We start from the raw sequence: 24242 nt of genomic DNA on the forward strand, positions 1-24242 counted from the left end.
CTCACTACTAGTTTCAGCATACTTACAGTAGTCTACACACACACACACACACACACATACACACACACACACACACACACACACACACACACACACACACACACACACACACACACACACACACACACACACACACACACACACACACACACACACACACACCTGCATGCGCATGTGCATGCGCGCACACACACACATTAGGTCATCACTTTTGGGGACATTACATAGACTTACATAGACTTTCCTGGAGATTTACCCTAACCCTAAACCTAACTTTAACCTAATCCTAACCTTACCCGTACCTTAACCCAAGTCTTCACCGTAAAATATAATGATTTACATTATGGGGACCTGCATTTTGTCCCCACTAGCCTCAGTTTCTGTCTGTACCTTGCCTGACTGCCAATGTGGTGGTGTAGACAAGAAACAGCAGGATGTAGTTGAGAAAGCTCTGGAACACCGGCGTGTTAGCATGGAAGTCATCAGCCAGGTACTTGCTGGTCAGACCAATAGCACAGATTAACAAAGACAGGACCTGACCCAAGGCTAAGGTCACCAACAGATCCCTGCAGAGGACAGGAGACACGGACAAAGGGTAATCAGTATCATTATTTTAGAGCAGATGCAAAAGCAATATAATAGTTTCAGTAATAGCCCAAGTATTACTTCAGCAACACTCAGCTTGTCACATACATACATACTTAAACCTGCAACAACTGATTTTTTTGCCAGTTGCGGGAAGCAGAAAAATGCTGTGAACTGAACATTGACACATCATCACCTCTTAAATGGAGTGTAATGAACTATTAGCTAACAGAGGGTTAGACACTGTATGACGAGCTAATTGTTCATCAGAGTGACAGCTTGTGGGAAGATATTGTTTTTGTGTGTGGCTGTGATGGCATTCAGTGATCTGTAGTGACTACCAGAAGGGGAATATTGGAACAGGTTGCGTCCAGGATGTGAGAGGTCTGCAGTGATGCTTCCTGCCCACTTCCTCAGTCTGAAGGTGGGCAAGTCCTGAGGGGAAGGCAGTTTGGCACCAATGATTTTCTGAGCAGTCCTTAGAGTCCATTGCAGTCTGGTCTGTCCTGTTTGGTGGCAGACCCAAAGACAATGTCAGACAATGACGGATGTGCATAGAACAGGCTGGATTGTTCCTGTGTAGACCTGGATCAGCAGCTGTTCAGGCAAGCTAAACTTCCTCAGCTCATGTACAAAGTACATTGTTTGTTGTGCCTTCTTAATGATTGAGGTTATGTTTGAAGTCCACCTTAGGCCCTAGGAGATGCATCCCAGAAACCTGAAGGTTTCGAAAGTGGAAACAGTGTTGTTGAGGATGGTGATGGGGGAAGTGTTGAGGGCTTCTCATGAAGTCCACAGTCATCTCTGTGGTTTTGAGCATGCTCAGCTCCAGGTTGTTCTGACTGCACCAGAGGACCATGTGTTCAACCTCCCATCTGTATGCAGACTTGTCACCATCTTGGATGAGACTGATGACCATTGTGCAAACTTGGGAGTTTAACAAACAGGCCTCCTGAGGTACAGTCATTGGACTAGAGCAGGCGTCTCAAACTCATTCCACAAAGGGCCACGTGGCTGCAGGTTTTTCCTCCAACCAATCAAGAGCATGCAGTCTGACCAATCAGATGTCTGAAGACTGAGATCAGCTAATGAAATGAGTCAAGTCTGGTGTGCTGCTGCTTGGTTGGAAAGAAAACCTTCAGCCACTCAGCCCTTTGTGGAATGAGTTTGAGACCTGTGGACTAGAGGGAGAAGAGGAGGGTGGAGAGTACACATCGATGAGGGGCTCCCATGCTGATAGTCCGGTTGTTGGATGCAATGTTCCCCAGGCTCATTTACTGTTCCTGTCTGTCAGGAAGTTCGTTATCTACTGACAGGTGGAGACATGGCTGATAGAGCATACAGTACAGTATACATCATCTGATAGGTAATGTAAATTACGGTACAAAAGGCTAAAGAGTGCACTTACTGAACTTAAATTTTACAAAAAATATATATATAAAAAAAAAAAATATATATATATATATATATATATATATATATATATATATATATATATATATATATATATATATATATATATATATATATATATTAAAAATATATTTTTATATTTTATATATATTCATAATATCAAAAGGATCCTTTCATCTATTTCAAGTTAGTACACATTCATATAAATGCACTGGAAACATAATTTACTCAAGTATACTTTAAGGAGGCTTAAATATATTCTTTTTTCACTTCGGGTGCCTGCAGATGTCATGCAGAAGGAGCCCAAAAGACATCTGTTGACTGTCGAGGTAACTGGAGTACATGATTTGTAAGACCAAGCAATATAAGCCCCTTCTGAAGAAAAGCTCTCTAGATCCCAAAGTTTTTAATAATTACTTACCTGTATCCAACTTAGCCTTTTTAAGTAAAATTCTAGAAAAACTGGTTTTTAACCAAGTCAATGACTTTTTAAACAGAAACAACATCTTTGAGAGACAGTCTGGCTTTAGGATAAACCACAGTACCGAGACAGCACTTTTAAAGATTTTAAATGACATCAGGTGGAACTTCGATAACTAGAACTAGTCTTGGTTCTACTGGATCTAAGCGCTACCTTTGATACAGTAGACCATCACATTTTATTAAATAGACTCAGACACCTGGTTGGCCTCTCTGGTACTGTTTTTAAATGGTTCCACTCTTATCTCGCAGACCAATGTTTTTATGTAAGTATGGATACTTGCTCCTCAGGAACCCATGAAATTAAGTGTGGGGTTCCCCAAGGCTCAATTTTAGGTACAATTCTTTTTAATCTTTACATGCTTCCTCTTGGGGACATCATCAGGAGACACGGCATCGGTTTCCATAGCTACGCTGATGATACACAGCTGTACATTGCCGTGTCCCCGGATGACACAGCGGCAATAGATACCCTTTTAAACTGCATTTTAGATATCAAGTCATGGATGGCAGGGAATTTCCTACAGCTCAACCAGGACAAAACAGAGGTTTTAGTTATAGGTCCTGAAGGCCAGACTGAGAAACTTTTACCAATACTACTAAAACTAAGATTTTAAACCAACACAATCTGTAAAAAACCTGGCGTGATTTTTGACTCTGAGCTGACTTTTATCCCACATAACAAAAATAAGCTTTTATCATCTTAAGAACAAAATCAGAGTCTGCCCCTTTCTCTCTCAGGCCAACACAGAGGTGCTAATGCATGCTTTTTAGTGCTGTCAAAAATATCGCGTTATTAACGCAAATCAATTTTAATGGCGTCATTTTTTTTATCGCGCGATTGACGTTCTTTGTGACCTCGTGAACATGTAGTTTTTTATAAGCTGTGGCCACTGCTAGTAACGTTACAAAAACTACAGGATCCGATTGTAAACCGGAAACAAAACAATGGGCACGCCCCACGCATGTTTTGGTCTTGCCTGCTCGCTAGCTGTGAAAGTGTAGGCGGATGTCAAGTGCGAAGCGCCGAAATGGATGTAAACAAGATTCTGAATAGAAAGTTTAGCTACAAAAAGTTGCCAGATGGGTCGACTGACAAGATCAAAGTTTGGACAGAGGCATATGGATACTGCAACTAAGAACAAGCTTACTGCAGCCATAGCCAAGTAATGTTCATTCTTCCTGGAGAGAAATAAGAGGCTGCGTTGATAAGCCTCTTTAATAAACAGAAGAGCATTATAGTCTGACTGCTTGTATGTTCAGAGGAAACTTAAAAAAGGAAAGTTTAAGCCATGGTTTAACTGCACTATAGCCTGAGTCCTAGTTTACAATGATGTGCACTTTGTAACTTTATCTTGTTCACCCTGTTTTGATCCCTTAGAAAGGGTTGTTGAAGGGGCTTTTTTTGTAACCAGCAATTTATTTTTTTGTCATCTGTTTATTGACAGTGTTAAAATGTGTGAGATTTGATTCATTCAAATGTGAATGACTGCTCAAAATGAGAATGTTAGTGTGAAATATAACAATAAAAAACATTTGTACAAAGCAAGCCTATCCACTTTTCCATGTTGATAACAGTATTAAAATGATAATTAATGGGACATTTAGAATAGATAAAAATGTGTGATTAATTTGCAATTAATCGCGAGTTAACTATGACATTCACACGATTAATCGCGATTAAATATTTTAATCGATTGACAGCACTAATGCTTTTATTTCCTGTCATTTAGATTACTGTAATGCCCTGCTCTCTGGTCTTCCCAAAAAGAGTATTGCATACCTCCAAATACTGCAAAACTCAGTCACACGCGTGCTGACGAAGACCAGAGTGCGGGCCCACATTGCACCAGTTTTACAGTTGTTGCATTGGCTCCCTGTCCACTTCAGGACTGATTTTAAGGTTCTTTTACTAGTTTTTAAATGTCTTAACGGCCTTGCGCCCTTTTACTTATCTGACCTACTACATTAGAAAAATCACAAAGCACACCACCAAACGAAAAGCCACAAAAAAGTATATTTATTGAAATGTCATGAAAATCTAGTCTCAATTTACTCAATTTACTTACTCAGTGTGAAACCTGGACCTGTCTAGTTGAACACAAAGCTGATATTCTTGCAGGAATTGAAGAAAGACACACAGGAAGATTTCACCTGTTTGGTGCTCTCAGCCTTAGAGCACCAATCAGGTGAAATTGGATAATCTTCCACAGCACACCTGATGATTTCTTGCAGCACACTAATGTGCCACGGCATAGTGGTTGGGAAACACTGGTTTAGAGATGCTTCTCTATGTACCGCTGTTGTAATGTCCTGTTGTCTTCCTGTCATCCTGAGCCTGTCTTTTGCGTCTGTGTGTGAAAATCCCAGGAGATCCATGGTTTCTGAAATATTTAAATCACCCCGTCTGACATTCCACATTCCAAGTCAGTTGGATCTCGTTTTTGCCCCATTCTGATATTTGGCCTAAACAGATCTGAGCCTATTGAATATGTCTGCACACTTTTATGCATTGACTTGCTGCCAAATGATGAACTGATTATATATTTGCATTACCAAGCAAGTGTACAGTTGTACCCAGGCCAGCTGACAGTCTTGTCTGGGCCCGGGACAAGATAATGTTAGATGGGCCCTCCCCTCCACCACAGCCGGGGTTTTTTGTCACTAAACATCACCAGTTATGTTTGATATATTGTGATAATGCAATATATAAGGTATTTTATACGAGGGGAAAATCTTAGCTCTCCATGGCAGCTGAGATTTTTGTTAAATATGACATTTATATACTTGTCACAAAGGACCTGCTAATATTATTAAGAGTTATGCATACACATTTTCTAATTCTTATACATTCTCTTTGTCAACTGATAATACAGTAAATATGCATGTATATCAAACTTTAAATGAAAACGTTATCAGTTCAACGTCATGCTAGAATTGTCAGTTCTGTAACTTCATAACCAAATGAACATCTCATAACTGACATTAGTTCCTCTCTTCTCCTGTCTTCCTCTCCTCACCTCTGCTCCTTCTCACCTCTCTCTCTTATCTTCCTCTCTTCTCATCTGCTCTTCCTCTCCTGTCTTCATCTCCTCACCTCTGCTGTCTTCCTCTCTTCTCTTCTCATCTGCTCTTCCTCTCCTCTCTTCTCATCTGCTCTTCCTCTCCTCTCCTCTCTTCTCATCTGCTCTTCCTCTCCTCTCCTCTCTTCTCTTCTGCTCTTCCTCTCCTCTCCTCTCCTCTCCTCTCCTCTCCTCTCCTCTCCTCTCCTCTCCTCTCCTCACATCTCTATAAAAAAAAAATTGTGGGATGTGGAATACGTCAAATAGTTTGGAAATTCCTTTGCCCTCTCTGAAAAAGGCGTCCATTTTGCCATCACGCGTACGAGGTTCACTCTATCAGAGTCGGTCATTGTAGCTGGCCATAATGCAGGATCGCTGAAATTTTGTGCCTGATAATCCGTTTCTGACCCCTGCTCAGCGGACAGCTCCCGCTCTCTCTCTCTGTCTTCTCTGTCACCTGCAGCCTCCGCTCCACCGTGACACTGACACACCCCCTCTCTCTCCTCTCTGTCACCGGTAGCCTCACTCTGCTGCTCCGGACTCGGTCCAGAGTGGCACAGCCCCTCTCTCTCCTCTCTGTCACCGGTAGCCTCACTCTGCTGCTCCGGACTCGGTCCAGAGTGGCACAGCCCCTCTCTCTCCTCTCTGTCACCGGTAGCCTCACTCTGCTGCTCCGGACTCGGTCCAGAGTGGCACAGCCCCTCTCTCTCCTCTCTGTCACCGGTAGCCTCACTCTGCTGCTCCGGACTCGGTCCAGAGTGGCACAGCCCCTCTCTCTCCTCTCTGTCACCGGTAGCCTCACTCTGCTGCTCCGGACTCGGTCCAGAGTGGCACAGCCCCTCTCTCTCCTCTCTGTCACCGGTAGCCTCACTCTGCTGCTCCGGACTCGGTCCAGAGTGACACAGCCCCTCTCTCTCCTCTCTGTCACCGGTAGCCTCACTCTGCTGCTCCGGACTCGGTCCAGAGTGACACAGCCCCTCTCTCTCCTCTCTGTCACCGGTAGCCTCACTCTGCTGCTCCGGACTCGGTCCAGAGTGACACAGCCCCTCTCTCTCCTCTCTGTCACCGGTAGCCTCACTCTGCTGCTCCGGACTCGGTCCAGAGTGACACAGCCCCTCTCTCTCCTCTCTGTCACCGGTAGCCTCACTCTGCTGCTCCGGACTCGGTCCAGAGTGACACAGCCCCTCTCTCTCCTCTCTGTCACCGGTAGCCTCACTCTGCTGCTCCGGACTCGGTCCAGAGTGACACAGCCCCTCTCTCTCCTCTCTGTCACCGGTAGCCTCACTCTGCTGCTCCGGACTCGGTCCAGAGTGACACAGCCCCTCTCTCTCCTCTCTGTCACCGGTAGCCTCACTCTGCTGCTCCGGACTCGGTCCAGAGTGACACAGCCCCTCTCTCTCCTCTCTGTCACCGGTAGCCTCACTCTGCTGCTCCGGACTCGGTCCAGAGTGACACAGCCCCTCTCTCTCCTCTCTGTCACCGGTAGCCTCACTCTGCTGCTCCGGACTCGGTCCAGAGTGACACAGCCCCTCTCTCTCCTCTCTGTCACCGGTAGCCTCACTCTGCTGCTCCGGACTCGGTCCAGAGTGACACAGCCCCTCTCTCTCCTCTCTGTCACCGGTAGCCTCACTCTGCTGCTCCGGACTCGGTCCAGAGTGACACAGCCCCTCTCTCTCCTCTCTGTCACCGGTAGCCTCACTCTGCTGCTCCGGACTCGGTCCAGAGTGACACAGCCCCTCTCTCTCCTCTCTGTCACCGGTAGCCTCACTCTGCTGCTCCGGACTCGGTCCAGAGTGACACAGCCCCTCTCTCTCCTCTCTGTCACCGGTAGCCTCACTCTGCTGCTCCGGACTCGGTCCAGAGTGACACAGCCCCTCTCTCTCCTCTCTGTCACCGGTAGCCTCACTCTGCTGCTCCGGACTCGGTCCAGAGTGACACAGCCCCTCTCTCTCCTCTCTGTCACCGGTAGCCTCACTCTGCTGCTCCGGACTCGGTCCAGAGTGACACAGCCCCTCTCTCTCCTCTCTGTCACCGGTAGCCTCACTCTGCTGCTCCGGACTCGGTCCAGAGTGACACAGCCCCTCTCTCTCCTCTCTGTCACCGGTAGCCTCACTCTGCTGCTCCGGACTCGGTCCAGAGTGACACAGCCCCTCTCTCTCCTCTCTGTCACCGGTAGCCTCACTCTGCTGCTCCGGACTCGGTCCAGAGTGACACAGCCCCTCTCTCTCCTCTCTGTCACCGGTAGCCTCACTCTGCTGCTCCGGACTCGGTCCAGAGTGACACAGCCCCTCTCTCTCCTCTCTGTCACCGGTAGCCTCACTCTGCTGCTCCGGACTCGGTCCAGAGTGACACAGCCCCTCTCTCTCCTCTCTGTCACCGGTAGCCTCACTCTGCTGCTCCGGACTCGGTCCAGAGTGACACAGCCCCTCTCTCTCCTCTCTGTCACCGGTAGCCTCACTCTGCTGCTCCGGACTCGGTCCAGAGTGACACAGCCCCTCTCTCTCCTCTCTGTCACCGGTAGCCTCACTCTGCTGCTCCGGACTCGGTCCAGAGTGACACAGCCCCTCTCTCTCCTCTCTGTCACCGGTAGCCTCACTCTGCTGCTCCGGACTCGGTCCAGAGTGACACAGCCCCTCTCTCTCCTCTCTGTCACCGGTAGCCTCACTCTGCTGCTCCGGACTCGGTCCAGAGTGACACAGCCCCTCTCTCTCCTCTCTGTCACCGGTAGCCTCACTCTGCTGCTCCGGACTCGGTCCAGAGTGACACAGCCCCTCTCTCTCCTCTCTGTCACCGGTAGCCTCACTCTGCTGCTCCGGACTCGGTCCAGAGTGACACAGCCCCTCTCTCTCCTCTCTGTCACCGGTAGCCTCACTCTGCTGCTCCGGACTCGGTCCAGAGTGACACAGCCCCTCTCTCTCCTCTCTGTCACCGGTAGCCTCACTCTGCTGCTCCGGACTCGGTCCAGAGTGACACAGCCCCTCTCTCTCCTCTCTGTCACCGGTAGCCTCACTCTGCTGCTCCGGACTCGGTCCAGAGTGACACAGCCCCTCTCTCTCCTCTCTGTCACCGGTAGCCTCACTCTGCTGCTCCGGACTCGGTCCAGAGTGACACAGCCCCTCTCTCTCCTCTCTGTCACCGGTAGCCTCACTCTGCTGCTCCGGACTCGGTCCAGAGTGACACAGCCCCTCTCTCTCCTCTCTGTCACCGGTAGCCTCACTCTGCTGCTCCGGACTCGGTCCAGAGTGACACAGCCCCTCTCTCTCCTCTCTGTCACCGGTAGCCTCACTCTGCTGCTCCGGACTCGGTCCAGAGTGACACAGCCCCTCTCTCTCCTCTCTGTCACCGGTAGCCTCACTCTGCTGCTCCGGACTCGGTCCAGAGTGACACAGCCCCTCTCTCTCCTCTCTGTCACCGGTAGCCTCACTCTGCTGCTCCGGACTCGGTCCAGAGTGACACAGCCCCTCTCTCTCCTCTCTGTCACCGGTAGCCTCACTCTGCTGCTCCGGACTCGGTCCAGAGTGACACAGCCCCTCTCTCTCCTCTCTGTCACCGGTAGCCTCACTCTGCTGCTCCGGACTCGGTCCAGAGTGACACAGCCCCTCTCTCTCCTCTCTGTCACCGGTAGCCTCACTCTGCTGCTCCGGACTCGGTCCAGAGTGACACAGCCCCTCTCTCTCCTCTCTGTCACCGGTAGCCTCACTCTGCTGCTCCGGACTCGGTCCAGAGTGACACAGCCCCTCTCTCTCCTCTCTGTCACCGGTAGCCTCACTCTGCTGCTCCGGACTCGGTCCAGAGTGACACAGCCCCTCTCTCTCCTCTCTGTCACCGGTAGCCTCACTCTGCTGCTCCGGACTCGGTCCAGAGTGACACAGCCCCTCTCTCTCCTCTCTGTCACCGGTAGCCTCACTCTGCTGCTCCGGACTCGGTCCAGAGTGACACAGCCCCTCTCTCTCCTCTCTGTCACCGGTAGCCTCACTCTGCTGCTCCGGACTCGGTCCAGAGTGACACAGCCCCTCTCTCTCCTCTCTGTCACCGGTAGCCTCACTCTGCTGCTCCGGACTCGGTCCAGAGTGACACAGCCCCTCTCTCTCCTCTCTGTCACCGGTAGCCTCACTCTGCTGCTCCGGACTCGGTCCAGAGTGACACAGCCCCTCTCTCTCCTCTCTGTCACCGGTAGCCTCACTCTGCTGCTCCGGACTCGGTCCAGAGTGACACAGCCCCTCTCTCTCCTCTCTGTCACCGGTAGCCTCACTCTGCTGCTCCGGACTCGGTCCAGAGTGACACAGCCCCTCTCTCTCCTCTCTGTCACCGGTAGCCTCACTCTGCTGCTCCGGACTCGGTCCAGAGTGACACAGCCCCTCTCTCTCCTCTCTGTCACCGGTAGCCTCACTCTGCTGCTCCGGACTCGGTCCAGAGTGACACAGCCCCTCTCTCTCCTCTCTGTCACCGGTAGCCTCACTCTGCTGCTCCGGACTCGGTCCAGAGTGACACAGCCCCTCTCTCTCCTCTCTGTCACCGGTAGCCTCACTCTGCTGCTCCGGACTCAGTCCAGAGTGACACAGCCCCTCTCTCTCTCTCTCTTCTCCGTCACCGGCAGCCTCATTCTGCCCCTCGGCTCCACCGTGACACAACCCCCCTCTCTCTTCTCCGTCACCAGTAGCCTGACTCCTGACACCTGACTGCTGCTCGCTCTGGCCATTGAGTGTATTTTTCAACTGTAAAATGTCATGCTCAGCCAACATATCACTATTGGCTTAATTGTGAATCTCAAATTCGCTGGCAGGCCGCCAGTTCAATGACCCCGGGCTCCACAGTTGCTAGAAAGGTTGCTAGAAAAAACAGCAGATGGCAAGGAAAGGTGGGTGACAAGGTGTGTGTGTGTGTGTGTGTGTGTGTGTGTGTGTGTGTGTGTGTGTGTGTGTGTGTGTGTGTGTGTGTGTGTGCTCGATCAAGGATATACATCTGAGTGCATGAGAAATGCAAAGGGAGAGTGCGAAATAGTGAGAATGAGGCAGGTAGCTAGAGATGAGTGAGGCTCAAAGATAACGACAGCAGCCATTGTGCAGCACAGCCTGACACCAGGCTGATAAAGCCACCACGACAGCCCCCTCCTCTGCCAGAAGGCACCGAACCAGCACACCGTCTCCGGGCTGTGCTCCGATACCACAGAGTGTAATAATGCCCTCGACGCTTTCACACGCACCACAAATGATGCGATGTTCACGCAAAGGGAAGATGCTGTGTGGTTGTTATGTTGACATCTGTTGCAGCATGATGCAGCAGTAGAGTGAATATGACGGTTCTGATGTTAAAGGTTGTGTATGAAACAAAAAGAAATCAAGCTCCCCTGTCCGTATATGCTTCCGTTCTGAATAAGTGTGGAGTTATACAACCGAACGCTGGCCTCGGATCAGTGCCGTCATCATCGCCTTACCTGGTGAAGACCTTCCTGATCCGTTGGTAAAGGCTTGGCACCGGGGTACCCGTACCTCTGGGAACGCTCTCCACAGTGGAGACGACAGAAATCATGCTGTCGCAGATCAGCGTTGATCAGCACATTCTGCTCCGAGGAAAAACGGAGGAGGAGGATGGGACGGGGAGCGGGCTCACCTCAGCGGCGGCGGAGATGCACGGAACCCTCCAGGCAGTAGTGCAGTTCAGAAGAAACAGACAGCAGTGTCTAGTAGTGATGGTGTTCAGGCGTTACAAACCTGCTGCTGGAATGCACGAGAAACTAAGGGATTCAGAACCTGGTCCTGCATTTAACACGGATAAACTGATTTTACCACAAGGTGGCATTCTTTTACCCAGACACCCTCACAGATGAAGACGGAATACATCAGCATACCAAGTAAACGTCTTCCTTCAAATAACTACGTTTAAATAATTTTACCACTTGTGATTTAAAATTGGAATCATTTTTTGGTCATTGCCTGAATTTTCTAATTACGTGAGCCTACATTTCTCCCACGTCCAACCCATACTGTTTTCTTTTTCAAAAATGTATTGTGCGAACTCGGGTTACTGTGCATTTGATACTCAATACATGTTAACAATTTGCTTCTTTTTTTTTTTAATTTTATGTTTGACTCATCAACAAAGCTGCCGTCAAGGGATAGTCGGGAAGCCATTGTCTCAAAAGCTCAATAAAATGGGTTGAACCTGACATGGTCTGCCATACTTTTCATTTGTGGGTTTTTTTTTTCCTTTGGGGTTTTTTGTTTACTTTGACCCTAAGTAACAATAATTGGAGGGTCTGCTCTGCTGGAAATATCGCGAGAAAAATTGTGGCCATTTTAGTGTACGCACCTTTTATCTTTTTATAGGAAAAATGTGAAAAATGATTTTTTTCCTCACATCCCCAGTGGGTTGGGTAAGCTGTCAATAAATGCATTCCAGATACACAGAACACATGTGCTGACAACATCCACTGAAAAAATAACTCTTGAAACACATTTCTACATTATTTTGCATCAAATTAATGCAAAAAAAAAAAAAATCTAATTGCATTTTTTACTTTTTTCCAATATTTTCATCTTTACTTCATTGGCAATCAACTATTCCCCCAAGTTATGACATCAGTCAATATGCCATTCTTTTCACCAAACAGTATACTCATTCCACAGAAAAAATTATAAAAATCCAACCAAAATCATTGGATCTGTGATGATCTCACTACTAGTTGGTGATCAACAGGCTCAGAATCTCAATAGAATTTTAGGCTACTCTCAAAATTCCGAAAGACGTACCGGATATTCAACATGGTTGTTAATGTCCACATTATTAAACATCATGGCCTAGGCATCTTTTTAATTTCAACATAACTATGTTCTCCCAATGGAAATGTATCACACAAGAAATATAATACAGTAAAATGACTTTGATTATTTTATTGCCTCAGATGACAATTATTGCAACTTTAACGGAACAAAATAAGTTAACATAACTTAATTAACTAGGTGCAGGTCCCTGTGAGGTGGATAATCAGGAGGGTGGCAGACTGCAGGTACTGCTCTGGGGACAGACCCTTACCCTCACCACCTGAGGAGACAGCAAACCAGACTGGCAGGGTAGGTAATACAGCAGCGCTATAAAAGATGCCCCCCTAGAGTACCACCAAAGTCAATCCTGTCATAGAGCGACACCATGTATCGCCGAGCTGCTGTTATAACCTCTTCCTGAACATCCAGGCTTTCTTCAGGGTCACCGTACCTGCACAGCGGCATGTCTGTCAGGTGTTTAATAGCAGTTGTGTAGGCCCGCCTTTTTCCTCTTCTGTACAGATAGCTCACTGTGTCACATCCGGTAAGTATGTAGGTGCTGAGGAGAAGGGATGTAAGATCTGAAGCTGCAACATCATACTTCCCCACCAGAGCTTCTGTGAAGGCATGAACAGATAGGAAGATATCCATCTTCTTCACCCGCAGCTCCTGCAGCCCATCCATGTGTGTGATGTAGTACATGCACATCATGATCACATCTGTCAGTCAGTGGATGCAGTCACGCTTGTCTGGGAGGATTCCAAGGAGCTGCCTCAGGTACTTTCCTTGCAGTTCATGGAAGGTGCTGCCTACAGGAAGGTGCTTGCCTAAATCTGTGTGAATCTTGTCTCCATTTAAGACAGTGTGTGTATGTGTGATACCCGCCACCGTGGAAGCAGGCAGCTCCTACACTCCAATGCTGTGACACGGCACAGGCTTGCGTAATTAATCATCCCCAAGAAGCACTTTACAACTATCTATCCATCCATTTTCTATGCTGCTTATCCCTTTCGGGGTCACGGGGAGGCTGGAGCCTATCCCAGCTGTCAACGGGCGGGAGGCGAGGTACACCCTAGATCGGTCGCCAGCCAATCGCAGGGCAACACATATACACAAACAACCATTCACGCTCACACTCACACCTAGGGGCAATTTAGAGTCACCAATTAACCTAATGAGCATGTTTTTGGTCTGTGGGAGGAAGCCGGAGTACCCGGAGAGAACCCACACATGCACGGGAAGAACACGCAAACTTCACACAGAAAGGCCCGACCCGGGAATCGAACTGGCGACCCTCTTGCTGTGAGGCACGCGCACTACCTGCTGCGCTGTTTTTGTTGGATCTGCTTGACATCCTCTGTTTGTGAACATGTGTCTGACACGGACCTGTCAACCCTTCCATAGCTGTTGGCTCTAGGTAACCAGACCGTTGTGCGTTGACATTTATTGAATAAAGATATTAACCCATCCATTGGTTTGATATGCACAGTGCATTAATCTCAGAGATAACATTTCTCATCCAGACAATTGGCTGCAAAGTGCACAATCCTATTTTGCCATAAGTTCTGTGTTGTTGTTGTTTTTACCAAGTGTCTTGACTGAAGCTCAAACATTTTCTTTCTGAAAACTGAACACTCAGAACAGTCCATCACTGGCCAAAAAACTATTTTAAAATGCAATGGACCAAAGTAAAGATTGTGATCTATCACTATGATCAAGTTTAATAAGGTGCACTCTGTTGTTTTGGAGGTACTGCTGCAGGTTGATTAGAAAGGTAACATAGAATGGAGATGCATTAGGGATTCTGTTGGGGAATAAATTAGATAATGTGGTAAGAGAACAAAGATATTAGAGGACAGAAAAGTAAGGAACTTTAATGCAATACCATATGAGACATCTGGCAATAAATCCAGACAGAAGATACATGTGGGATATGGTAGACTATGTTAAGCTGGAGAGGATTCAGCAGCAGTCACATGAAGTGATGCAGTTGTTAAACGCCACAACATATGGATTACCACTGTCATCTTCAATATGTGATGTTCAACACAGTCCAGGGGAGAATTTCTGCAAATGTGAAGAGAAGTTGTGGTTCATTTTTTTTGTCTCATTATCTTCCAGTCAATACTTTATTCTCTCAGGATAACAAATATTCTTTCTATTAAGCTTTTATGCCCTTTCCAGATAACCACTTAAAATACAATACAAAATATTGTATTATAATAGATCAAAAACAGCCACCACTCCACATTACCATGCTGACAACCAACTGTAGTCTTAATGGATATTATTATACAACTTTTCAAACATTAAACATAAGCGTAAACAAAACATTATTTGCCGTTTCTTAATGGACATGGCTCTGTTGTGTGGAGCTAGGAGATTTCCATACTCCACTCACACAATGAGAACTGAGCAAAGCCCATCTGTTGAAGACCATGAGATCATGATGTAGCTGCAAGCACAGAAAAGGGTAGTAAGTGGACCATGAGTCAAGACTATCTTGTCAAAGCACTGTTTTTCAGGTCAAGAATGAATTTAAATCTCTCATCTTATGTGTGATTTTGACTTGAGAAAAGATCATTAAGGTATAATCACTTTGCAAACACAGCCACTGTTCAATGCTGTTCTTTTATAAGATGTTTTAATTTATTTTATTTTCTACCAAAATTGCCACACTTGCATGCTAGATAACTGTGATGACCAACAAAAACACATCTTGTGGCTACAGTGCATTCTGGTTTATTGAGCGAGGTGCCAGTTTACAGATAAATTAAAAAAAAAAAATCCCTGTGTGACTGCTGAAAATTCAAATTGGTTAATTAGATTACATTAGATTCATTGATAACTAATTGAATAAGCTCAATTAATTACGATCTCAATTCTGTTCTGCATTTGGTGCAGAGACACTTCAGTGTGATGTCACAGTCAATTTGCCAGCGGTTCCCAGTTTTAATCAACTGGCACCAACACTGGGGAAACCATTGACTAATGCTTAGGTTTCTGTTGTGCAAATAAAAAATCCAACTAAAAATCTGCTATACTGACCCTAGAGAAAGATATGCTTCTTTACATTTTAATTTGACTGACCTGGTTCTTTGATAAGCCACATTTTAAATTCCCAATTGAATCACATTCCTTTACTCTTTTCACAGCACACATTCTGACTTGTCATAGCAGGAAAAGTACAGGTGAAACTAAAAACACTACTGATGGTTCTGTTAAAGGGAATATTTAAATGCAATGCAGCAATTCATGTTTTCATGCACTCTGACCCGTGCTTGACAAGACAAAATGTCTGTCTGTGAAAAAAGATCACAAGAACTAAAGGATAATACAGTTTCAACTAAGATTTACTTTCATAGATTCATCCAACATTTCTATCAGCAATAATAACAGTGTGGAGTCAGATGAGACCAGATACCTGGGCAGTAGGCCAAAGTAGAAGCAGGACATGGGTCTATAAACTGCGGTGGATGGTTAAAAAGACAGTTTGGTTAATCATATTACCTTAATTTTCTAAAGTGAAGGATTACTTCCAACCTATCAGATTTTTTGTCCGACTTCTTTTTAGTCACGCCGCCGTGTTATCAGATCTTGATTACCAGAAAATATTATTAGCGATATGTCTATCAAAATAAGACCCAAGTTGAGTGTTAAAGACTGTTCAGAGTAGTTTTTAAGAAAGCTCAAACTCCACTTACTAGCTTTTTGTGGACTTCCATCATTCAGATATCATCTCATGGTCTGCATCCGCATATAGAAATAGCTATGTTATCAACACAATTATGGACCTCAAGTATGAGTTAAGATCACTTTGTCATGGAAGTATCCATTATCCCAACCCACTGAAAATGTCACATAAAACTTTTCTATATGAGCTGTCAGCAGACATAGTGCATTTCTTTATTTCAGGGTTGGTCAATCTAACAGAAGCCTTAAGCAAACCTCTGCATATGTCTGAAACAACACTACACGGAGAACACATGATTGCAAGCTGGAGGCCACAGGGACAAACTGAGAGCCACACGAATTTATCATATTTACACATTATTAACCACTCTGTATAAAAGCTCTGCTTCAGCTGTTAAACTTGTGTTGTTCGTAGTTGGTAGTGTCTCCCTAAAATGCAGCTGTATTTCCCAGGATGCCTCACAAGGACAGGCACAAAGCCTTGTTTCTTCTTTGTTATCTGGTGAGTGAAGGCAAGTCTTCAGCAGTAAACAGCAGCTGGAGACTGAATGACAAATAGTGAGCCAGAGGGTTTGGGAGGACAGAACAGGGTTTGTGGAATACTCTCCTCTCATGTCAGTGTCTGTCTCTGATATGCTATCCCAGAAGCACTGGAATGTGAGTTCATCATAAGACGAGAACTAGTGGCAGGAAGTGAGCTGGCTGGCTATGTCTCCTGGTTTACTTGTCTTTGACTGTCTTAGTAAGTTAGAGATCCAGGAGATGGAGAGGGGAGGAGAAGTGAGAGACACAGTGAGGGATGGAGGGGTCAATACCTGTCCAAACTCTCCTCTGACTGTGTGAACCCCACATTTATTTCTGTCCAAGGAACCTGAAGCTGGCTTTAACATTACTGGCCGAGCCGCTGCTGACATGCGCCATACTGTTGCAGGGCACAAAACAAGTCCTCATAGGAGATATTTCTGTGGGAAGGCAGGGAGCTGAGGGCACAGAGCAGGAGACACATGTCAAACACAGGAAATATCAAACTGTGCACAATTGAACTGCACCCAAAGAGAAAAGCACAACTGCATGTAATTTCAACACTGCCATCTTCTGTTCATGTTGAAGGGTCTTTTCTTTTTATTCTGTAATATTTAAAATTGCAATGCAGTTTCAAAAAGAAACCTGAATGTTCTGTATGTGAAAGTGTTACCAGGTCTATTTTTTTAAATTTTCGTACCTCAGTCATTGATATATTCAACTGATACATTTAAACATAAAAACTCAAAGACAGACAGTAGCATACATGAATTCAGTGAGTCTGATGTGCCAGGGGAGGAAGCCCAGTGTGCTGTCCACAGGACCAAACTTCACCACCAGCTCAGGGTCTGGAATGTTCTTTGACTCTGAAGCGAGCATAAAGACAGACAGCATGTCATCAGCTGATTCATCCAAAGAAACTCTTTATCACAAGGACTTCAACAATAACAAAAATCAAAGGTGAAAACCTGCATTTACACAGACCTAATAAAAAAAAGTTTATTATTGGTATCATCATTATTATTATTATTAGTATTACTCTTAATATCATGGAATATACTGGAATACCTTCTGTGGTGGGGGACCTTAATTGATTTTAAAAAATGATCATCGCGCATGCATGTCTACATCACGACAGAAAGACATGTCATATACCACCAATGATAGTGGTGGGACAAATGACAGAAACTGTGATATATTGTGATATTTTTTTTGGCAGAACACCAGTTCTCTGGCAGCAGTATTGTGACACTGTTTGTGAAGGCAGAGATGATTTCTTCCTTTGTTGAACTCTGAAGAGTTTTGTTTTCTGGCAGTTCAGCCATTTATCAGTTTATGCTGTTAGCCATTAGAATATTGTGATGCATTCGTGTATTTGTTTGATAGGTATCTTTTGTATTTGTAAACCACACTGTGTTCCTTAGTGAATCACAGGGCATTTGTACAACATACTTTATTTGTTTGTTATGTTTTGGCAGGTAATTGCTCTATAGATATCCAACATGCTGATATAGGTATGATAGTCAGGTGTCGACTGATTTTTGGCCATATAATGTATGAATGGATGTTCACTCAGTAATTACAGAAGAAACTGCATGATTTGCATTGTCTGTAACACATATGTTGTTGCTGGGGTTTGTAATTATGAGACATTCATTTTTGATTTATTCAGAAATGTAAATTTCTCACACTGTGTACAAATAAGATGGCCATAATAAAAAAGCAACTTGTTTAATTTTAAGTTACTGCTGACCAATACACAACACCTGATTACACGAATGTGCCCACACCTACAAGCATACATGACAGAGCATAGCAAGAAAATTCCAAGAGTTGGTTGGAAACATATTTGCAATATTTGGAGGCCAGGTGAACAATAAGACTTCTGATATGGACCTCTGATCTGACAGATATGGTAGGTAGAATAGTGATATGGTAATATCATTAGTACATCCATCCATCCATCCATTGTCTATACCCAACTATCCCTTCTCGGGGTTGTGGGGGGGCTGGAACCTATCCCAGCTGTCAACGGGTGAGAGGCGTGGTACACCCTGAACCGGTCGCCAGCCGATCGCAGGGCAACACAATCACACCTACAGGCAATTTTAGAGTCACCAATGAACCTAATGAGCATGTTTTTTGTCTGTGGGAGGAAGCTGGAGTGCCCAGAGAGAACCCACGCATGCACAGGAAGAACATGCAAACTTCACACAGAAAGGCCCCGCCCGACCCGAGGATCGAACCGACGACCTTCTTGCTGTGAGGGACGCGCACTACCTGCTGCGCCGTGCCGCCCATTACTGCATACACTATAAAATAAATAAATTGCTGTCAGAAATAGTGAGTAATGTAACACATTTCCTCTACTGTATACTGTACATAAAGGACAGATGATCAATCCCTTCTGTTTTAATCAGTCCAACTTTATATAGGCAATGTAATAGCTTTCGTCTATTTTCTTGACTTTTACAAGAGTAACTACTACTGATTTTGTGGTGGGCTCTGAAGTGCTGCCAAAACGCAAGTGACCTACACTCATACTGTGCTTGGACACATCCTGTGTATACACTTAAGATGCTGCTGTCCTCTGCAATTGTGCTGCTCATGCTACTCGTCCTGAGTCGCGAATGTTCAAAAGAAGAATTATGTCACAGCTGTGACAAGTGCCATTCAAATCAAAGCCTGCTGTAATGCTGCAGCAGAGCATACCTTGTGTTCTCCATTAAAGTGTTATCAAGATTTTTCAAAACAGATGATTATTAGGATTTAACTTGTTTATTGCTTGTAATTTGTTGCTGCATGATGCTGCACTATTTTGATGTATAGAAAATATGAAGCTGAGACATATTGAACTTTGCGCCTGAGTGGTCACAATGTGGACTGCATCCCAAACACAAGACACATTCAGTATGAGAGATATGTGCCAACCAGACAAATGAAAAGACATATTGAAAAAAGTGCGTCTTATCTAATTAAGGTCTTCAGAACTTTTATGCACATACAACCAGAGACTAGTACCTCTGAGCAGTATGTCCAGCATGGAGACATTGATGTCTTTGGAGCTCCTCTCTTTGTTCTCCACAGAGCGACAGAGCTGCTGTGCTGCCTGGACAATGCTCTGCTTCCCATCCTCAGGAGACAACACCTTGACAGTGGGCCTGCAGGACACCACTGACAGCCATACACAGACAGACAGACAGACAGATTACACAATTTGTCATTTGGTAGATGCTTTTGTGATATTTCAGTTTTTTATTTTTAATAAATTTGCAAAAATTTCTAAAAAAAAGAAAAAAAAACCCTTTTTCACTTTGTTTTTATGGGGTGTGTAGATTGATGAAACCAAAAAGGAATTTAATCCATTTTGGAAAAACACTGTAACATAACAAAATGTGGGGAAAGTGAAGGGGTGTGAATACTTTCCAAATGCACTGTGTGTATGTATGATGCAGCCTCGATAAATATATAAATATGTACAGTGCTTAACAAATTTATTAGACCACCATCCAAAGTAAGGTTTATGCCACAGCTGCCCTAAATTAAAAGCATTGGTCATTACCAAAATCATTTTTTATATTTCTGTAATGGTTAATACACCAATATGTAGAAGCTCTTTAAACCAAATATTTTTAATGCTAAAATATAATTATTATTGTTATCCATGAATTTTCAAATTTACTGATTTACAACAAGACCGTCTACCATAACATCTTAGTGCATCATGGAATCCCTTCTGGACTGAATCTGATTGGCCGTGGGTTCATATACCAACAAGACAATGACCCCAAGCATCCTTCAAAGCTGTGCAGAGAGTATCTGATCAAAAAAAAGGAATCTGGTGTATGGAACTGATGGACTGGCCAAGTCAAAGTCCGGATTTGAATCCCATTGAACAAATTTGGGATTTAGTAGATTCAAAGATTGATCGCACAAAAGTTTCATCTAAAGCAAGTCTGTGGGAACAGCTAGAAACTATTTGGAACTCAATAACAAAAGAGACTGTCAAAAAGTCCATAAAAACAATGCCAGCAAAAATGCAAGCTGTTATCAAGGCCAAAGGAGGCCATACAAAATATTGTTTTTTGGTTATTATGTATGAAAAAGGACTATTTAAGACATTTCAGTTTATTTGCCAAATAAATAACAGTAAAATTTTTAGTTTTAAACAAGTTTTTGAAAGAGTTCTAAAATATTTATATTTGGTGGTCACTGTTTAGTCATGTGTAAAAACTTATATATATATATATATATGTATATATAGGTGTGTGTGTGTGTGTGTGTGTGTGTGTGTGTGTGTGTGTGTGTGTGTGTGTGTGTGTGTGTGTGTCTGTATATATACATACATACATACATATGTGTGTCTGTGTGTGTATACACACACACAGACACACATACATACATACATACATACATACATACATACATACATACATACATACATACGTACACTCCTGATCAAAATTTTAAGACCAGTTGAAGAATTTACATCTTACACTGTTGGATCTTAAGAAGATTCTAAGTAGAGCTTCAAAATGCAAAAAGAAGAAATGGGAGTGACACAAAAAAAAATTTGAGTAAGCAATTTATTGCAAACAAGTATTAAACTGAAATAGGCTGTTCATCAGCTGATCAAAAGTTTAAGACCATACCTCAAAAAAAACCCCAAACCCCCTTAAAATAGAAATAAAATTTTCAAAAAAGGACTCAGTAATGAGTAGCTGCGCAATTGTTGTTAATCACCTCAAAAATTTGTTTCGGCATGCTAAGTCCTTACCATGTTGCTGGTGTTTGTCACTGCCACTACTGAGGAACTCCACGTTGGTTTTGGATCCGTCTACACCCAGCAAGTCTTGCTGCTGCCTTACTATCTCCTCCAGCATACGGTTGTTCTTCTGGAAAATACCTGAGGGAAGAGAACAATGAGGGTGATAAGCACATCATTCAATCCAGAATAAAACATTTTATCATTGATTTCAATAATGTTGGAGAAGAACGTAGCAAAGGCTACAAGCGGAACCAGAAACATTACAGGTCTGACTACGTAGCTGTGGTTAGATAGGAAAAGGTTCTTTCTTCGTTCAAATGGAATCACTTTAAGTAATAGTTCCCATAAAAACTACACAAGTACTAAACAAAAGGATTAGGTGTTCTGCTCACACACAATCAGAGAGGACAAAACCAACATGTGCAACACTGACTCCAACTGTCAACCAAGAACACACATAAAAGATGTACCAGTGTTGAGAACTTGGCACTAATATAAGTTTACTGCTATACCTCCATAGTTACCTTCTTTTATCAGTTCTAGTCTCAACTCGAACTCAAGTCATTGAGGGGAAGTTATTAGGCGGCTGCGGCTCAAGACACGGTCATCCAACAATCAGGAGATCGGTGGTTCGATCCCTGGCCTCGGCAGTCCACATGCCGAAGTATCCTTGGGCAAGATACTGAACCGCAAAAACTGCCCCCAATGTTGTGCAATCAGCGTGTGAATTCATATGTACGTCGTTTTGGATGAAAGTGTCAGCCAAATGACTAACTGGAATTGGAATTTTATTGAGCAGTACCAGTTCTAGTAAATATCAAATATTCAAAGATGGTTGGCCCTGAGAGAGATGCCTCACCTGCAGGCACTGACTGCAACAGGACAATGTTAAAGAGGAGAGTATTTTTACTTAATTCAAAGGTGTGAGCATGCACAGCACAGAACACAAATATTTAGAATCTGATCAATAGATTGACATATATATTGAACAAAGGTTGTGCTGAAATCCAGGATCATGTACATACATGTGTGCATGGCCTTACATCTCATCTATGAGCCTCTAGAAGAGGCTGGAATAAGTTTGGGTCCCATATTTCAACAGAGAAATCATTTAGACCCAAGTAATAAATATCAGATTTTGGTCCAGGCCCAATAATATAGTAATATAGGCATTTAGGCATTTCTCTTTCCTCTGACACACTGTATGTCTGAGGCACACAATGTGTAACAAACTAATATAACCTTTCCAGTCATATGACATTATGATATGATATGAAATGATATGATATGATCGTTTCCTTCTTGTAAAATTATGGTCAGATGAGTTATGAAACACTACGAAAGCCAGACAAACCTATCTAAACCAAACTAATCAAACACAAAAGGGTAACTGCAAACGATTGACAAAAGTGATATGTGCTCACTTCTGGAAAAAAACTGCAGTTATACACACTTCTGTAGATTTAAACATTTTCAGATGGGAGAATATATTTCAGACAGAAATGAAAACTCCGACATGAAGGCAGTCGCTCCTCTGTCTGTTGAAAACGTGAATTTTCTTTTCTTCTAACCCCTGCTCAACTCACGAGATTTGAAATTGTTGAGGGCTGACATGAAAGACCAGTCAGTAGCAGAAACAATATCATTACGTTAAATTTGATGTTTTACTGAAAGGTAAATTAAAGAGCTGCGTGACCTTATTGAGCTCATGTAAACAGCAGAGACACTGACGGTAAGACTGGCCTTGCCAGTTAGGATAACAGTTCAGTGAAGTGTAAAATGTTTACCGTGATTATCATAGACGCTGACATAAGATATACCGACAGCCATACACCAGACTACCAGGTTTGCTATGTCCGTATAGCTGGGCTCTTCTTCCGCAATCAAAAGGCCAACATGGACCGGCAGTTTCTCCAGAGACCTGCCATCAGACAGCCACCGTGACATGCGACTGCCAGAGCGTTTTCCAGTCACCGGGTTAACGCTAGAATCAGAGTTATGGTTTAACTTCTTCTGATGGCCGGGGAACCCAGCTAGGGCTAGAGGCAGTAGCAGAGCTGCGATCGCCCGCTCCCACAGCCGGCCCTTCCAGCTTCGAAACCGTACACGGATCCATGAGAAGAGCGCCCTGTTGACGTGTACCAGAACCAGCAATAGCCGCCATAAGAAACCGTACAGTAGCGCCATTAGTGTCCTTGATCCTTCAAAGCAAATTCTTAAGGAATAGCGGTCAAAATCGGCAGTACAGGAGCTTTACCCGTAGCCAAATCAGTAACGGCGTTGCCTATAGTTCAGTACGCCTCTCGCCATCTTCCTCTCTCCGTGGCAACCTCTGACCTGTGAACCCCCAGCGTGTTACACGTAGCACTCTGATTGGGCAATGTAAGAGTGACGCGCTGCAGCGCTGTGCTGTGCAAGAGTTGCGACCATAGTTTGCGACACTCCCAGAGACTGCTGATGGAACGCGGAAGTAACTCGTGGCGGTGGGCATAGATATACATAGAAAGGCTAGATAGCTTTTTTTTTTTTTTTTATTATTGATAGTGTCCACCACACAATATATACATTACAATATATACAAACACCAGTGTATATAAAAATATACAATATATACAAATGTACATATATACATAAACATTTAGGGTACCTGCAAAACTAATTAAACATGTTAAAGGATTCACAAATGTCCAGAGTCTTCATTGCTCTTTTGTCTTTTACACTGTGTAAGAAGGTCATATAAAACTGTACTTCCTTTATAAACTGCTGTATTGTTGGAGGTTTTTGACTCCACTTGCACTTGTGAATATAATACTTGCCATACAATATAAGTAAATTCAAGATGTAACTCTTTCGATGTTCGCTAGAACTATTTTCATAAAAAAATAAAACATCCTTTTCTCTCAGCCAAATATTGGAACCAGTCTGTACATTGTAGAACTGCTCTACTTTTGACCAAAA

At 44.3% G+C, this 24242-nt stretch overlaps 2 protein-coding genes across 4 annotated transcripts in view; both read right to left on the minus strand.

Annotated features, from left to right (window-relative positions):
* slc35f1 (solute carrier family 35 member F1) overlaps window positions 1-11353 on the minus strand; it is a 30530-nt gene extending 19177 nt beyond the window's left edge. Inside the window, exons 1-2 of one of the 2 annotated variants that reach the window (XM_070988141.1) lie at window positions 10975-11353; window positions 391-566 (exon numbers count right to left, since the gene is read on the minus strand). In XM_070988141.1, coding sequence (XP_070844242.1) covers window positions 391-566; window positions 10975-11069 — 271 coding nt within the window. In that variant the 5' untranslated portion in view covers window positions 11070-11353. The remainder of the gene's footprint in view (window positions 1-390; window positions 567-10974) is intronic. The other variant, XM_070988142.1, reaches the window with a different exon arrangement.
* Window positions 11354-12415: 1062 nt separating this feature from the next.
* On the minus strand, window positions 12416-23638 carry nus1 (NUS1 dehydrodolichyl diphosphate synthase subunit). 2 transcript variants are annotated; one of them, XR_011603362.1, is made up of 6 exons: window positions 23072-23625; window positions 21294-21422; window positions 19538-19690; window positions 17283-17382; window positions 16810-16974; window positions 14640-14756 (listed from the first exon to the last, which is right to left on the minus strand). XR_011603362.1 is itself a non-coding variant. In XM_070987927.1 (5 exons), exons 1-5 carry the CDS (start codon window positions 23469-23471, stop codon window positions 16884-16886), a joined length of 873 nt encoding a protein of 290 aa, XP_070844028.1. In that variant the 5' UTR covers window positions 23472-23638; the 3' UTR covers window positions 12416-16883. The 2 variants fall into 2 exon arrangements, 1 of the variants encoding a protein (XP_070844028.1); XM_070987927.1 differs by having other exon boundaries at window positions 12416-16974; window positions 23072-23638.
* Window positions 23639-24242: the final 604 nt, after the last annotated feature.

Source organism: Chaetodon trifascialis, chromosome 19 (assembly GCF_039877785.1).
Source record: "Chaetodon trifascialis isolate fChaTrf1 chromosome 19, fChaTrf1.hap1, whole genome shotgun sequence".
NCBI classification, from domain to species: Eukaryota; Metazoa; Chordata; class Actinopteri; order Chaetodontiformes; family Chaetodontidae; genus Chaetodon; species Chaetodon trifascialis.